Source organism: Mesoplodon mirus, assembly GCF_964341445.2.
Source record: "Mesoplodon mirus genome assembly, chromosome: 10".
NCBI lineage: Eukaryota > Metazoa > Chordata > Mammalia > Artiodactyla > Ziphiidae > Mesoplodon > Mesoplodon mirus.
In genome coordinates this window covers 14188418-14206288 of record NC_138986.1, presented here as the reverse complement: position 1 = coordinate 14206288, position 17871 = coordinate 14188418, and the positions used below count along the sequence as shown (strand labels likewise).

The window sequence follows — 17871 nt, the reverse complement described above, 5'->3', positions numbered from 1 at the left end:
CACGGAGTAGCTGTCTTATGATTTCTCATAGCTCTTCCATTCTTTCTATTCCCAGTGCTGCTTCCTTAGTTCAGGCCACCATCATATCTGTGTCCTGGATTGTAAAACAATTCCTTTTGGACTCTCTTTCAATGTGCCCTTCTCTAGATAGTATTGAGACAAGTTCTTTGAAAATATGCATCGGGACTTTCCTGGTGGCGCAGTGGTTAAGAATCCACCTGCCAATGCAGGGGACATAGGTTCGATCCCTGGCCAGGGAAGATCCCACATGCCGCGGAGCAACTAAGCCCGTGCGCCACAACTGCTAAGGTGGCGTGCCACAACTACTGAAGCCCATGCGCCTAGAGCCCATGCTCTGCAACAAGAGAAGCCACTGCAATGAGAAGCCCGTGCACCACGACGAAGAGTAGCCCCTGCTCTCTGCAACTAGAGAAAGCCCGCACATAGCCACGAAGACCCAACACAGCCAAAAATAAATAAATAAAATAAATAAATTTATTAACCAAAAAAAAAGAAAATATGCATTTGACCACATTGCCTCCCTCCTTAGAGCCCTGCTGTGGCTCTCCATGGCCTTCATGACAAAAACCAAACTCCTTTCCATGATGAACAGGTTGCTTTATGACCAGGTCCTGGTTTGCCTTTCCACCTCCTCTTTGTTCATTCCATTCCTCCCAGTCTACATACAGCCTTGTCATTCTGGACAAACTCCAGGTGACCAAAAGCGCTGAGGCTAATCATAAATCCGAGATGGGCATGCTTTCCTTTCTTGCTCTGAACATTGCTGTGTCCTCCTGACCAACTCCTATGCATCCTTCAGGTCTCAGCTCAAGTCTCTTCCCTGAAGCCTCTCCTCAAAGCGCCAGCTTAGTCATCCCTGGGCTGTGCTTCTACACCACCATGTGTACGCTGCTATCCTAGTACCAAACATTTCACACAGCCGTTTCTTGTCTGTGTTCCACACTAGAGTGTGAGCTCTTTGAGAAGAAAAGGAACTGTGTATTTCCAGTACTTATAAAGTGCTTGTCGTGTAGTAAGAACATAGGTATATGTGGGATACATCAGTGGCCACAACGCCAATTTTATATTTGCGAATCATGTTAATATCCAATTATTCGTTTGTGTATAAGTTCCCCTAATGGGAGAAGGCAGATGATTCTGCTCAGCGAACGGATTTCTGGTACAGTATCCACTCTTTTTCATTTTCTTTCAAGCTAGCACATAGGAGGAGCTCTTTCTTACCTGACAGACCAACAGCTCCCCTGAGGTAGAAATCTTTATCTTCCTGACCCTCTTCGTCCTCAGAGGGCAGAGTTCTGGACACAGCAGACTCTAGGTCACGACTGAGGTCATAGTCATGGTCCCACTCCAGAGGGATGGAGTCCACACTGGCGGGGGTGTCTCGCCCGGACCTCTCGCCCTGGAGGGGCTGGGCGAGTGAGAGGGAGGGGTTGGAGGCGGGCTGGGGGGAGGGCGCGCTGTCCGCGGAGGTGTCGCGCCAGTGGAGGTCCGACAGAGCTGCAGTCTCCTCCAGCTCCAGCTCCCGGTCAGAGAGGTCGTGCTCGTCATCTGGGAGCTGGAAACGCAGTCAAGCCAGCCCTGTTACAGCAGCGCTCAGCTGACCCCCTTCCCACTCTGTGCTCTGCCTTTCACCAAATCTCAGCACTCAAGCTTATCGGGACCACACTCCTACCTTGCTGGGGGTAATTTTAAACTTCCTATCATCAAATAAATAAGTATCTTCTGATAACTTTTTAAAATGTCTTATACATTAATCTAGTAAATTCTCAGTTTTATCATGGAAAAAGGGAAATAATATTGACCTACTTCAAAGAATTGATATAAGATTAAATAAGATAATGTAAATAAAGGCAACCTAGTACCTAATCTGCAACACAGTAAGTACAGAATGGCACATATCAGGAACAAAAGGGAATTACTAATAAAACCTTAGCTGGTCCTTTTATACCTTATATTGCAGATACAAAATATATTTTATCACAGAAGATTCCAAATATTCTAATAATAGCATCTTGACAATGAGATGTGATTATGGTAGCAACTAGGGAAATGGAAGAAAAAAAAGAAATTCAACTAAACAACTTAATCAATTGAGCCACTGTTTACAATGCTCACTTTCATTCCCTTGTTTCTTCCAGAAGCTTCTTTATCTTCCATGGAAGATGTGTACCAAGTATGCTTCTAAGCTCTTTGTATGTATATATGTTAACTCATTTCATGCCCAAAGCAGTCCTTTCTACAAGCTAGGTACTGTTATTAAATCAGCTTTACAACTGAGGAAACCAAGGCAAGTGACGTGAAGTAACTTGCCCAAGGTGACGTAGCCAGAGCTGGGGCTGGAACCCAGGCACTCTGGCTCCAGAGTCCGGGCTCTTGCCCACTCAACGATGTTACCTAAGTCCACATTATTAATTCTCTTTAGATTTCATGATAATGAAAAAACAATGTCACATACAGGCAGGCGAATCAGTTTCTTATGGTATCTTTCCACGCGCCCAAAGACCTCCTGACAGTAGCGTCGGAGTTCATCCAGCTCTTCTTCAATGAACGTGGCATCCAGGGGTTCACTCTTTTCTATCAGCTGTTCTCCTTGGGCAATTATCTGCTCAATCTTATTGTGGTTCAATGAGATTTCCTGCTGGAAGGCCTAGGGAGCACATATTGCATGTAATTTTTTATTGCTCACTTGGACATGAAGTAATTCTAAAATACATATTTAGAAAAGCCATGTAGGGGATATTAAATTTACCATAGACAATGACAAGCCAAGAGGCTATGACTTTCTAAAGTAAAACTTAAAAATTTTGGGCTTCCCTGGTGGCGCAGTGGTTGAGAGTCCGCCTGTTGACGCAGGGGACACGGGTTTGTGCCCCGGTCCGGGAAGATCCCACATGCCACGGAGCGGCTGGGCCGGTGAGCCACGGCCGCTGAGCCTGCGCATCTGGAGCCTGTGCTCCGCAACAGGAGAGGCCATGACAGTGAGAGGCCCAAGTACCGCAAACAAACAAACAAACAAAAAACATAAAAATTTTAAATCAGAAGAGGAGGCAGAAATGGCATTGTTAGAATTCCATGACCAGAGAGGTGCCTTTTGCTAATAAAATTTACCACCACAGACAGTGCGGGTAAGAGAACCATAGGAACAAACATTCAAACCCATCATAAAGTTGAGAGCACTAGTGGCCCCTGATGAAAAGCAATGGTAAGCAATACAGTGCCACCGAAATACATTTAGCATTTTAAAGATTTATACTGGATATTTCAATTTTAGAGTTCCTGACATGTCAAACATGACGAAGGAAAGCCATCCGAATGACAATGTCACAAATTCTTCTCAGATGATTTTTTTAAATTGTTTCAGGACATAAGCAGGAAGGATTATAATTATTTGAAAAACAGGTAATTCTGGAGGATTATTTAGACTCATTCTATATGATTCAAAACAGTTCAGCTACAGGGGACAAGTTTCAGGGGATAAATTTTAATTCAACACAAGAATAAACTCTGGAGAAACATCCCTGGTGGTGCAGTGGTTAAGACTCCGTGCTCCCAATGCAGGGGACCTGGGTTCGATCCCTGGTCAGGGAACTAGATCCCACATGCGTGCTGCAACGAAGGGTTCGCATGCCAAAACTAAGGAGCTGGCGAGCCGCAACCAAGGAGACCACCTGTTGCAACTAAGACCCTACGCAACCCCCCCCCCCAAAAAAAAATAAACTCTGGGATAGTTGAAATTGCACAATAATAAAAAGACTGCCAAGGGAGAAGGAGGGTGTTAATAAATGCTACGACCCTGTCAGAGTCCAAAAAGAAAAGATTCAACTACCACTTGGTAGAAAATGAAGCTTTTAAATATTGATTTACCTGTAAAATGACTTGCAAGAATTGAGGCGAAGGGAGGGATGGAGAGAGAGAGGCTGGGCAGAATACCAGGGCTATTTTATGATTTTTTTATCCTGAGAATCACTGATTAAAAGTAACTTCCTTGTTTTATTATAACAACCTTAAAGTTATGGGCACCAGGATTATTCTTTAAAAAAAACCTATCTTATCTTGGGAGGAAAATTTCACAAGCTGCATTGCATATTATTCAAGATGTTAAACTCTTCCTTTCAGGGAATCCTTATATCTAATATATATCCCTCCCTATTTAAAATGTTTAACTAGCCACTGTGTTTGAGTTACATACTGAAACATACCAAACATGCTTAAAAACTAACTTGGCACCTAAGAATGTAGACTATGTGGAATGAAATCCCAACACGAGAAAGTTGAACTGCTCTGGATCATGTGAGTCAAACAATTTGAAGGTGCTAGAAACAAATCAGAAAAAAACAACAAGAACTAAAAACAACAATCCTGGCGATCAAGTTAATAATTAAAGTGTATATGTTAATGGGAGTTGTATCTCTGGGTAATGCTCTTCATTTCATTTTTAATATCTTTCTTATTTTCTGAATTTGTTTTCAATCAAGAAGAACTAATTTTTTGGACTTCCCTGGTGGCGCAGTGGTTGGGAGTTCACCTGCCAATGCAGGAGACATGGGTTCAAGCCCTGGTCTGGGAAGATCATGGAGTGGCTAAGCCCATGCACCACAACTACTGAGCCCACGTGCCACAACTACTGAAGCCTGCGTGCCTAGAGCCTGTGCACTGCAATGAAGAGTAGCCCCCGCTCGCTGCAACTAGAGAAAACCCGCTCGCAGCAACAAAGATCTGATGCAGCCCAAAATAAAAAAATATAAATAAATAAATAAATAAATTTATAAAACAAACAAAGAACAGTTCTTTAGTATGTTCTTCACAAAAGTATCTAAAAAATCCTTTCCTCTTCAGACTCTCTTAGCACTGATAATTTGAAAAAAAAACCCTAATTTATCACCTTGAGTTGCTTTATTTTAGCTTGAACATCACACTCGGAAAAATGCTCAATGTTAGTGAGTTGCAAATCCATCTCTGTCAGCCACACCAGGATGCTGTCCCGTGCAGTCTCAAACTCCTCCCGCTGGCCAATGAAATGCTGGATGTGAAAAGAAAAGAATAAAAGTGAAAAAGTCCACAAACACGTGCTGAGATGGAACTGCCAATTCCAACGTTCTCCTAGAAAGTCATTTTCTCAACGAGCAACCAGAACCCTGCAATTTTTTACCATATAAATTCATGCTGGATACCTCAATCTCTTGCCATCCCAGTCTTACAAAGTCACTGAGACTATGTCCTAATATGGTGTACAAATGGCCCAATCCTGTCCTCCGGGCCTCTAGGCTACAGAGGAGGCATAGTATAGACCTTGAGTCTGCGCAAGATGGAGGTGACGCGCTTCTGCAGGTTGTCCCATCTCTGGTTGCCTTCGTGGATCATATGTTTCAGGCTGCAGGCCGAGTCGGTGCGGTTCTCTCTGGCCAGGCGGCGGTACTGCTTGTTAATCAGTTCCAGCTGGGTCAGGGTCTCATGGACCTGTCGCTGGAAACCCTAAGACCACAAAGAGGCACATCAGACAGGGAGATCAGCAGAGGGCTCTCAGCAAGGGTGTCTGGGCTTCACATTGTGATGTCAGGCAGAACAGGAAGTCAACTCTGCCCACAAAATGGGAAAAGACAATTTCTAACCAGCATATACTTCCACTTGTTAAAGTAAAGTAATATAATCAGTGTGGCTTAAGGAAAGGGAGTCGATCAAACAAAAATATGAAAGAAAATGGTAAACAGTAATAAATATATGTATATACACAAATACATATACAATATAAATATATAATATATACACATACATAGAGAACATACACACATACACATGATATATACATATATATAGAATACACACATATACATATAACATGTACACATATATGTATATAATATATACATTACAACATACACATACACATATATAATATAGCTTTTAAAATAATTAACAGCCTGAAAAAAACTTTCCCATAAAGCCAACTGATTACATAAATATGTATGTATGCTGAAATGTGAGTTTCAAATGTTCAAAATTTCTGATGTCCATACTGAGAAAAGATATCATAGAACTGTCTCTTTAATTTGTAAAATGTTATTTCCTAAGAAATCCAGAAATTGCCTCAATTCTGGTGTCCATTAAAAAAAAAAACTACCTTTTGCAGAAGGTCTTCTAAATGCAAGCTATTATTAACTTTTAAGAAAAACAGCTTAGTAAAAAAAGTGTGGAACATGCTCTATTTCTTTTCTGTTGCCCTCCTGAATGACTCAGTTTTCATAAAGCGTTTTAGAGCTGATGTGACACCTTACATAGTAGTCGCTATTTACTTCGGAGGTTACCCCATGCACAGCTTAGAGTTTCCGCAGGTAAAATACTCTCTCTTCTTTTTCTCTGTAATGTAGCATAACCCTAGCATAAGAATCATTTGGTCAAAATAAAATGAAGCTTTTTTATTTCAAACTTATGTGTATGATTTATGACTGATTTTCATCCTGGCATTGGACAGAAAGTTATATAACTGATTGGACTATACTCATCTAAATCCCCAAGTTTTGCTTCCTTTGGCTCGTCACACTATTTACATGCCACCACACTTGTGCCTCTGAAATGGTTTTCCTTCTGAGAGTTGCTTTAAGAGCCTTTATCCGAGTAAATCCAACCTTGTATTCTACAAACTTTAAATTATTTCCCCAGGAAAGGAAGTGGTAAGGAAAGTTCAGCTTTTGCCATTACTGGAAGTCACAGAATATGTTTTCTCACTGGCGTGAAGGCGGGCACCATGGTTGGGTACCCCAGCACACCCAGATCTGTCCCCAATATTTGTGCAATTGAACAGGTAAAGACTGCCCTCAAACAAAATTTTGTTTTTGTAATTTATTTCTGTCTCTTAAGAAAATTAACTACAAAGATAAGTAATAAAATCATTCATTATAACTAGCTATATAACTATATAGCATTATAAGCTTAACTACATGGCTAACCTTTGCCATAAAATCTGAGGGTCTAAAATAGCATCAACAAGGATCTTACTTAATCTGCTTTGTAGTGTAAGCCAACTATAGAAGGTTTAACCTTTATGAAGCTGAGTGTAATAAGATGCAGTATAAGAATATTTCCACTAGCATTGGTTCACACTGGGATGATCTGAAATCTACTGCAGAATTTATTGTGGCTTTTTACTAGAACTTTTCTAAGGGAAAACCTTTTAGATAGGATTTTTTCCCCTGGAATTTAGTGGTATAGTTACATATAAGTGCATATTCAGACATCAGAATAACTTTTATTTATTTCACATAGTATTTGAACACTTTTATAGATTCATGACTTGCCCATCTACGACTCGTAGATTTTAAACTCCACAAGAACAAAAACTAAACTTCATGTTTAGTTCATAAACTTCATAACAGGCCTCAAAAAATGCCTGGTTAATTGGCGGCACAAGGTAAAAATAAATCCAGCTGAATTTGGTTGGATTTTTTTAGTCTTAGTTTAAAATATCTCAGGGAGCTTGGGGCAGACTTAGCAACCAAGAATGATTTTTGTAAGATTCATGCATCAGAACTGCTCTCTGTCATTGTATCTGAGAACACAACTGCCGATCAGTGGGCATTGATGGGAAAAGAAACTTCAAATTAAAAAATGGTCAGCTTAAGGCTACTTTAGGTCCTCTGTGAAAACGAGAGGCTGAGAAGTTGGGATTTCATTCTATCACAGTGACAGAGCAAGCCTCGAGACTGCCCAGAATGGCAAGGAACTATAATCTGTTACTGAATGATTCCTTTGTTTATGAAAATGATTATACTGCTGCTGTTTTTGTCTCTATAAAATTGAAAAATCTTGGTGACTCAAGAATGGCACTGCTCTTCATTTATAATTAGAGATGGTTTATGATTTAAAATATTTGATCAATTCTGGAGCCAATTCTATTTTATCAATGATTAAAAAATACATATATATCTATGCTCCAGTTAGGTAAAAAAAAATCAAGAAAATACATTGAAAGACAGATATTTTTGTTTTTGTTTTTCTAAACATCTTTATTGGAGTATAATTGCTTTACAATGGTGTGTTAGTTTCTGCTTTATAACAAAGTGAATCAGTTATACATATACATATGTCCCCATATCTCTTCCCTCTTGCGTCTCCCTCCCTCCCACCCTCCCTATCCCACCCCTCTCGGTGGTCACAAAGCACTGAGCTGATCTCCCTGTGCTATGCGGCTGCTTCCCACTAGCTATCTGTTTTACGTTTGGTAGTGTATATATGTCCATGCCACTCTCTCAGTTTGTCCCAGCTTACCCTTCCCCCTCCCCGTGTCCTCAAGTCCATTCTCTAGTAGGTCTGTGTCTTTGTTCCTGTCTTGCCCCTAGGTTCTTCATGACCATTTTTTTTTTTTGGTATGGAAAACCATCATATCTGAATCTTAGAAGGTTGACTGTAAAAAATTATGAAATCAAAAGAATGCCAAGATCTTTTGGGGAGAATCATGATTCGTGTTTTCTAACAGAATTGAATAATTCTATAACGTAATGAAGAGCATTACTACTTTATTTGTAATTCTTGACAATCTTAAAGTAAAAACTTCCTTTCTCTTCTTCTTTGCCTACTTATGAGGTAATAATAAAGATGGCCAGAAAGTTATCACCTAGCTGTTTGAACAAATAATATGTGGGTGAACAGCTTGTTTAGGTCTTGGGACACCAACTACCAGCTGGCTACTCTCGTAGCAAAATAAAGATGAAATATTTGAAAATCACCTCAAATTTCTTTAGTTCGTCCTTGGCAACTGTATAGAGCACCCCAGAAGAGCTGGGGAAGGCAGCTACCCTTTCCGAGCATTTCAGCCAATCTTCAAAACGAGAAAAGTCATCCAGAAACTTCTGCCACAATCGCCACGTCTCTTCAATTCTAAGACAGAAATGAAAGAACAGAATCTGATTGCCTGAGACTGTTTGTGCTCCAGAACCCTGTCTGATACCTGCAACAGGACTAAGAGTGCCCAAAACAAGCAACCGGGTGCCAAAAGATAACCGTTCCTTGAGCCAAATTTGCCCAGACTGAAAAAGAAACAACTGTTTGAGCTAAGACGAAACAGCTGTGCGTGTGTGCATGCGTGTGTGTGTATGTGTGTGTGTGTATGTGTTTAAACACACGTCCTGCAGCTCTGGATTTGGAAGTAGTCAAACTGAGTAAGACAAGCACATGGTGTGAACTGTTCTGGGTATGCGCAAGGAAGTTTAAAAGTGCAACACCGTGCCTGCAGTGCACACTCATACCAAGCTTCTGCTGAACTTATACTAAGGTTTGAAAATCCATTTAAGTTCAATGTCAAATTTACCCTTATCAAAATCTACCGATGATGGCAAGATAAACATTATCCTTTCAAGAGTTCCCCAGAGAGCACAAAGATTATGTGCCTTAAGTCACTGTGATAATTTTCTAACATATCACTGTTTTTTTACCACCTTGAATTTCAAAGGGCTTAAAGATATGTCCTTTGTTTTATTATTTCCTTTTTCAAGAAAGAATGTTACTTTTCCAGAGCACCAATTCTGTAACATTATATTTGTTCAGCAAGGGAGTATTTTAATTTCTCTGAATTATATTTAAACTGTTAGGTCAGGTGTAACTTGGCTTGTTATATTTATATATGACCTTTATACGTACTTATTTTCCCAAGTAAATGTAGATGACGGCAACTTTGGGAAACCAAGGCTATTTTTGGACATTGCAGCCAAAAGCAAATAGTGAACCGTAGACACTCTGGGTAAATTTTTTGTTTTTTTGGTCCTTCCTCTTTCGCAACTGTTTGCACAGCCCAGCTTACTTTAGCCTTCTTTCCATGGACACAGCACAGATATTCCTCCACCGCCGGTCCAGGTTGCGCGTAGCCTGCTGGATGGAACCGCACTCGGCATCTGTGGCACAGGCATCACAGTCATGCAGGAGAACCTCGCACAGGTTGAGGACAGAGGCCACACCCGTGCTGTGTTTCTCTATGTCTCTCTGAAGCTCCTGCAGGGAAGGAGACATGCTTCATTCAAACGCTTGTGTACAGATGGGAGACACTGCAGCAGTATTCACTGACTCAGAAATGGTTAGGCAAAACCTTGACAAATATTTCATTTCTTTGAACACATGAAGTTTCTTCAAGTTCCTTTATAAAATACCACAACCTCAAAAGTATGAGAAAATGAATCTAGAAATATTTTAGCTATGTGAGCAAAGCCAAAATATCAACTGAACAAATAAAAGAGACTACATCAACTGTATTGAGTAAAATGAGCTTCTTTAGTGATTGAAACATGAATCTTGCCCCAGTCTCTACTTCACAGATATATCCCTTCCATTCCAATCCATAGATCAATCAGTCAAAGGAATACATGTGCTCCTGTTAAGAGCTGGCACTCAAAAACTGGGATTTGATCTCCAAAGATCTACAAACTGTTTTAAACAGTTAATGCCCCCACCATTAAAAGGTACCATGGTTTAAGGGACCTAGGTTTTCTGTCATGTATGGCATCGTTATCATCAGCAGCTTCCTCAGTGAGCAAATTTAAATGTAGGACAGAAATAGGAAGATATGAAATATGATAATAAAGTTCAATTTTTGTAATATTTTTATCTTATATTTTTAGACCAGCAATTCCTATGATAACTTCCATATAACTGAGAGGTTATGCAAGAGATTTGAAACGACAGTTTAGTGAAATACAAATATTGTACAGAATTTATTTTCTTGTGTCTATGGAGTTTATGAAATCTCCAAAATTCATCAAAGGCACTGTTCTTGCATTCAACAATAAGCTTGAGTTTGTATAGAAGACATTAGAACATGGTGTTAAGGAGAAAAACAGGAAGAAGAATATACATACAAGAATATAAATCCCAGCTACCTGAGTAAGTTGAGGGATTATCAAGAGAAAAACTAGGCAAATTCGAGAACTGTATAAAAGAAAAGGAAAATACATTGAGGACCTTGATGAATAGGGCAAGCAAAACATGGCATCAACAGGCCTCCTTTTTAATAATGGAATACTTTGAGTAAATTGAGTTAAAAGCTCAACAGAAAAAATAATGCACATTTTGCATTTACATTCTATGTGGTTAATATGAAGATTTCACATGGTAGAACTCTGGGCAAATTCAATGCCTTGTTTATCATTCACCTGTTGATGAATACTTAGGTTGTTTACATGTATTCACTTGTAAATAATGCTGCAATGAACATGGGGGTGGAGATATCTCCTTCAAGATAGTGATTTCATTTCCCTCAGATACATACAAAAGTGGATTGCTGGAAAATATGGTAGTTCTATTTTTAGTTTTTTGAAGAATGTCCATACTCTTTTCCATAGTGGCTGCACCAACTTACATTCCCAACAACAGTGTACAAGGGTTCCATTTTCTCCAAATCCCTGTCAGTACTTTTTATCTCTTGCCTTTTGATAATATGCATTTTAACAGGTGTGAGGTAATATATCATTGTGGTTTTTATTGGCATTTCCATGATGATTAGTGATGCTGAGCGTCTTTTCATGTACCTGTTGGCAATTTGACTATCTTCTTTGTAAAAATGTCTATTCAGGTCGTTTGCCCATTTTTAAATTGGATAATTTATTTTTTGCTATTCATTTGTAGGAATTCTTTGTATATTTTAGATATTAATCCCTGATCAGATATGTGGTTTGCAAACATTTTCTCTCATTCCTAGGTTGCCTTTGCATTTGGTTGATCATTACTTTTGCTGTGCAGAAGCTTTATAGTTTGATTTAGTCCCACCTATTCATTTTTGTTTTTGTTGGTTGTGCTTTCAAAAGTCACTGCCAAGACCAATGTCAAGAAGCCTTTTCCCTATGTTTTGCTCTAGGTTTCAGGTCTTAAATTTAAGTCTTTAATCCATTTCAAGTTAATTTTTCTAAGCTGTGTTAAATAGAGGTCTAGTTTAACTCTTTGCATGTGAATATCCAGTTTTTCCAACACAAGTTTTTGAAAAAGCTACCTTTTCCCCAGCGAGTATTCTTATTAGTCAAATATTAGTTGACTGTGTATGTGTGGGTTTATTTCTGGGCTCTCTATTCTGTTCCACTGGTCTATGTGTCTGTTTTTATGCCAGTACCATATTGTTTTGATTACTACAGTTTTGAAATATAATTTGAAAGCATAAAGTATGATGCCTCCAGCTTTGTTCTTCTTTCTCAGGACTGCTTTGGCTATTAGGGGTCTTTTTTGGTTCCATATGACTTTTAGGATTTTTTTCTATTTCTGTAAAAAGTGCCATTGGAATCTTGACAGGGATTGCATTGAATCTATACATTGCTTTTGTTGTATGCACATTTTAACAATATTAATTCTTCCAATACATGGAATACCTCCATTTATTTGTGTTTTATTAAATGTCTTTCATCAATGTCTTATAGTGTCAGAGTACAGATTTTTCACCTCCTTGGTTGAATTTATTCCTAAGTATTTTACTGTTTTTAATGTTATTGTAAATAGGATTGTTTTCTTTGTTTATTTTCCAGATACTTCACTGTTAGTGTATGGAAACACAGTGATGTTTGTATGTTGAATTTGTATGCTACAACTTTCCTGAATTTATTAGTTATAAAAGTCTTCTGGTGGAGTCTTTAGGATTTTTCTATATATAAGACCATGTCACCTGCAAACAGAGACAATTTTTACATCTTCCTTTCTGAGCTGGATGTCTTTTATTTCTTTTTCTTGTCTGAGTTCTCTGGCTAGGCCTTCTAGTGCTATGTTGAATAGAATTGGTGAGAGTGGGTACCCTTGTCTTATTTCTGATCTTAGAGGAAAAGCTTTCAATCTTTCACCACTGAGTATGATGTTAGCTGATGTCATATATGTCCTTTATTATGTTGGGGTCCATTCCTTCTGTACCCAATTTGTTGAGAGTTACTGTCATTTGAATTTTGTCAAATGCTTTCTCTGCATCTATTGTGATGATCATATAATTTTTATCTTTCATTTTAGTAATGTAATGTATTACATTCACTGATTTGCATATGTTGAATCATTCTTGCATTCCAGAACGAATCCAACTTAATCACAGTGTATAATCCTTTTAATGTGCTGATGAATTTGGTTTGCCAGTACTTTGTTGAGAATTTTTGCATCGATATTCATCAGGCATATTGGTTGATAGTTTTCTTTTCCTATGGTGTCCTTATCTGGCTTCAGTATCAGGGTAATGCTGGCCTCATAAAACGAGTTTGAGAATGTTCTTTTCCCTTCAATTTGTTGGAAGAGTGAGATGAATTGGCTGTAAATGTTTGGTAGAGTTCACCTATGAAACCATCTGGTCTTGGACTTTTCTTTGTTGGGAGGTTTTTAATTATTGATTCCACTGCCTTTCATTATTGATATGCTCAGATTTTCTATTTCTTCATGATTCAATATTGGTAGGTTGTATGCTTCTAGGAATTATCCACTTCTGCTGGGTTGTCCAAATTGCTGGCTTATAATTGTTCAGAGCAGTCGCTTATGATCCTTGGTATTTCTTGTAATGTGCCCATTTTCATTTATAATTTTTATTTATTTTGGTCCTCTCTCTTTTTTAATTGATTACTCTAGCTAAAAGTTTGTCAATTTTGTTTATAATTTCAAACAACCAACTCAGTTTCGTTCATCTTTTCTGTTGTTTTCCTATTCTCTATTTCATTATCTCTGCTCTACTCTTTATGATTTCCTTCCTTTTGCCAACTTTGGGCTTAGTTTTTTCATTTTTTTCTAGTTCCTTGAGGTATAAAGTTAGGTTGTTTATTTGAGATCCTTATTTTTTCTTTCTTTCTTTATTTATTTTTTTTGTGGTATGTGGGCCTCTCACTGTTGTGGCCTCTCCGAGTGTTGCAGAGCACAGGCTCCGGACTCACAGGCTCAACAGCCATGGCTCACGGGCCCAACCACTCCGTGGCATGTGGGATCTTCCCGGACCGGGGCACGAACCCGTGTCCCCTGCATTGGCAGGCGGACTCTCAACCACTGCGCCACCAGGGAAGCCCCTTATTTTTTCTTAATGGCAGCATTTATCACTATAAACTTTTCTCCTAGAACTGCTTTTGCTGCATCCCATGTTTTGGTATGTTGGGTTCCTTTTTTTGTTTATCTCCAGATATTTTTTTCATTTCTCTTTTGATTTCTTCTTGGATCCACTGGTTGTTCAGGAGTGTGTTGTTTAATTTCCATGTATTTGTTAATTTTCCAGCTTTCTTCCTGTTATTGATTTCTAGTCTCACATCATTGTGGCTGGAAAAGATACTTGATGTAATGCCCATTTTCTTGAATTTATTAAGACTAGTTTTGTGATCTAACATATAATCTTTCCTGGAAAACGTTCCGTGCTCTGAGGTTGGGGTGGGCCTGGGGGTGCTGCTGGCTGGGCCCTACAGTCACCTCTGACTGGGTGAGGTCACAGGGTACGTCCCCTGGCAGGGCAGTGCCACTGGTTGGACCCTGTGATTGGGCAGGGCTACAAGCTGGTCTCTGCAATTGGCCTTTTTTTAAAGATTTATTTATTTATTATTTATTTAATTTCTTTTTGGCTGTGTCGGGTCTCAGCTGTGGCACGTGGGATCTTTCATTGTGGTGTGTGGGCTTCTCTCTAGTTGTGGCGCACAGGATCCAGGGCACGTGGGCTCTGTAGTTTGTGGCACGTGGGCTCCCTAGCTGAGGTGCGTGGGCTTAGTTGCCCCGTGGCATGTGGGATCTTAGTTCCCTGACCAGGGATTGAACCCACATCCCCTGCATTGTAAGGCGGATGCTTTACCACTGGACCACCAGGGAAGTCTCACTGCAATTGCTCTTGATGGGGTCTCAGGCTGTGCTCCCAGACCAGAAGGTGCTGCTGGCTGGACTCTGTGTTCAGGTGAGGCCTCAGGCTGTGCTCTGTGATCATGCAGGGCTGCAGGCTGTGCCCTGGAGTTGGGCAGGGCCACAGTCTAGGCTTTGCCATCAGGTAGATCGCTGGCTGTGCTCCCCTGTTGGGCAAGATTACTGGTCAGTCTCTCTGGTTAGGAGAGCCTGCCAGCTGAATCCCACAGTGAGTGGGCCTAGAGACTGTGCTCCATGGTCTAGCTGGGTTGTTGTCTAAGCTTTCTTCTTGGGTGGGGTCGCAGGCTATGCTTGGTAATTGGACGGGGTCACTGGCTGGGCTTCCTGACCAGGCAAGGTTGCAGGCTGTGTTCAGCAATCAGACAAGGCCCTTGGTTGGACTCCACCACTGAGTAGAGTGGTAGTCTGGGCTCCATGGCTGGGTGTGGTTGTAGGTTGGGCTCTGAGGATGCCTACGGTCACTGTTCAGGCTCCTTTGTTATGCAAGGCCAGAGGCTATGCTCAGCAGTTGGTAGGGCTTCTGGCTTGGCTCCCTGCCCAAGCAGGGCTGTTGGGTGGGCTCCATGGCTGCCTGGATTCTTTGGCTAGGCTTCCTGGTGGGGGGTATGGAGACTGCTCAGCTGTTGGGTGGGGCTGGGAATCTGCCTCCCTTCCCAGGCCGGGGGGTAGAAAGAGCTCCAAGGCCTGTAATGCCAGTTGTCAGGGGACCCAAATCAAGGAGAGCTGCTGAGTTTGCAGGCTAGACGGGGCCACTCGCTGGTCTCTGCTGATGAGCAGAGATGCTGGCTGGCATCTCTGCTTGGGTGCAGCTGCAAGCAGGAATGCAATCCACCAAGATCTGAGTGCAGGTGCTGTAAGCCCCACACCCCTTCTCCATCTCTATCTGATCCCCCGTGACTGAGCCTCATAGATTTTCTTAGTGATCCCCATGAAGAGAGACCCAAGCAGGCTTCCTGGGAAGTGTCATACAATACTGGGGGAGCTGGTTGCCCACTTTGGTTTCTCTCTTTTTTTTTTTATTTTCGGCCGCGTCCCATGGCTTGCAGGATCTTAGTTCCCTGACTAGGGATTGAACCTGGGTCCCTGGCAGTGAGAGCATGGAGTCCTAACCACTGGACGGCCAGGGAATTCCCCACCTTGGCCTTTCTTTTCCAACTGGAAAAACCACAGGCTGGGGTGCTCTGGTGCGGTGCTGTGCCAGCCTGGGGCAGGCGATGTGGGCAGCGTGCAGCCACTCCTCTCACCTTCTAACGTGGTCCTTCCCGGTCTCTGTTGTCCAAGGGCTGCTGCAGCCTCACCCTGGGTTCTGGGATTTTCACAATGGTGTCCTGTCTATGGATAGTTGCTTGTTGGTTTTCTTGTGATGGGGACTTAAGTCAGGAATGGCTTATGCCACCGTCTTGGTGACATCACTCCTCCATATACTTTTGAATCTCTCTCAGAGGGGAGGATCTTAAGGCGAAACCACTGTGGGAACCAGCGCTGGCGTGTGAAACCCAGAACTCTAATCAACGGACTGTTGGAGGCTCAGTGGGGAAACCTCTGACCGACCCAGTCATGGGGGGCCCCCAATTGGTGAGATTTACCTTCAGGAGCTTGAACAGGTTAATACAGTAAACACTGGAGAAAATCCCCTGGTGCTTCTGCTCAGAAGTTTTTGTTCAGATCAATATATAAAATAAGGTTTGAGGGGGTCTTATAATTAGATAAGTACCCAAATACAGATCACAATTTTAGTCTCAGCTTTAACTTCCATTGGTGATGGTCTCAAATTGTCACATAGTGTCACTGGATTCATTCTTTTTCATTTATAACACAGAGAAATCTGACAAAACATTCTCTGAAGCCATCTCAAGACTATATATATTTCTGCCCAATTAAATCTATAAAAATTAAGTACATTGGCAAGAGAGACATACAGGAACTCCATATAGGGAAATAGAAGACAATGCATTTTTTACCAATTTAATCTGTCCATTTAAATATTTGTCAGAATTTTTCCCTTTTGGAGACAGATTACTATTTATCTGTCTTTTAAAACATGGATCCCCAAATGCTACAATTTTTACAAAATCATGGTCAAACAATTTCCATAAAGGAAACTAGTAAATATGATATGATTAAAATAAAATTTGCTAAGCGCCCACTTTATGCTGGGCACTGTGCTAAGTGCTTTTCTTGTTACCCTTTTACAATAACACAGGGAGCCGTGTACTCATTATCAGCAACCTATATGTAAGGTAGCTGAGGGTTAAGAGTTCATTACTTTGCTCTGGTTCACACAGAAAAGTGGTGAGGCCAGGATTGGAATGCAGAAAGTCTTAAATTTTAACTACTGGTGTACAGGGTTTTTTTTACCTTTAAATTTTAATTAAAAGGCTATATGAACATTTATTAATATATTAAAAAGTCAAAAACTACTACTAGGCTTCCAATGAAGTAGTACCCTTTTCATTTCACTCCTGATTCTTCTCCAGAAACAACCATTTCCATCTCCTGTAGCCCTGTCTTCTGGTTTTTACTTCTGTTTTTCTAAGTAACATATTTATATTGTTATTTCTTGATTTTTAAATGTTAGACATTATCAGTGCTTCTACAGAAGAGAAGGAATAAACTTCTACATGACTCACAGGGCTCCAATGACTATTTTAGCACCTCTTATAGCTAGAGCAATATCACTTCTTTGCATGATTATGGTGTTTTAATACTTTTCACATTTAAGCAACAAAATATGCTATGGTTATATTTCTTCTCTTACATAACTTTTTGTTTTTCTAAAATCAATAGTTCTCTCTCTCTCTCCTTCCCTCGCTCTCTTTTTCTCTTTAAAATATGACCCAGCAATCCCACTACTGGGCATATACCCAGAGAAAACCATGTTTCAAAAAGACACATGCACCCTAATGTTCACTGCAGCACTATTTACAACAGTCAGGACATGGAAGCAACCTAAATGCCCATCAATAGAGAAATGGATAAAGAAGATGTGGTACATATATACAATGGAATATTACTCAGCCATAAAAAAGAATGAAA

At 40.4% G+C, this 17871-nt stretch overlaps 1 protein-coding gene across 19 annotated transcripts in view; it reads right to left on the bottom strand.

The window, feature by feature from the left end:
* The window catches only part of SYNE1 (spectrin repeat containing nuclear envelope protein 1), a 472944-nt gene that overhangs the window by 23313 nt on the left and 431760 nt on the right, over nt 1-17871 (bottom strand). For all 19 annotated transcript variants that reach the window (XM_082633720.1, XM_082633725.1, XM_082633723.1 and 16 more), the window contains 6 exons: nt 9812-9999; nt 8742-8892; nt 5311-5493; nt 4904-5041; nt 2477-2668; nt 1243-1576 (listed from right to left, as the gene is read on the bottom strand). In XM_082633720.1, coding sequence (XP_082489846.1) covers nt 1243-1576; nt 2477-2668; nt 4904-5041; nt 5311-5493; nt 8742-8892; nt 9812-9999 — 1186 coding nt within the window. The remainder of the gene's footprint in view (nt 1-1242; nt 1577-2476; nt 2669-4903; nt 5042-5310; nt 5494-8741; nt 8893-9811; nt 10000-17871) is intronic.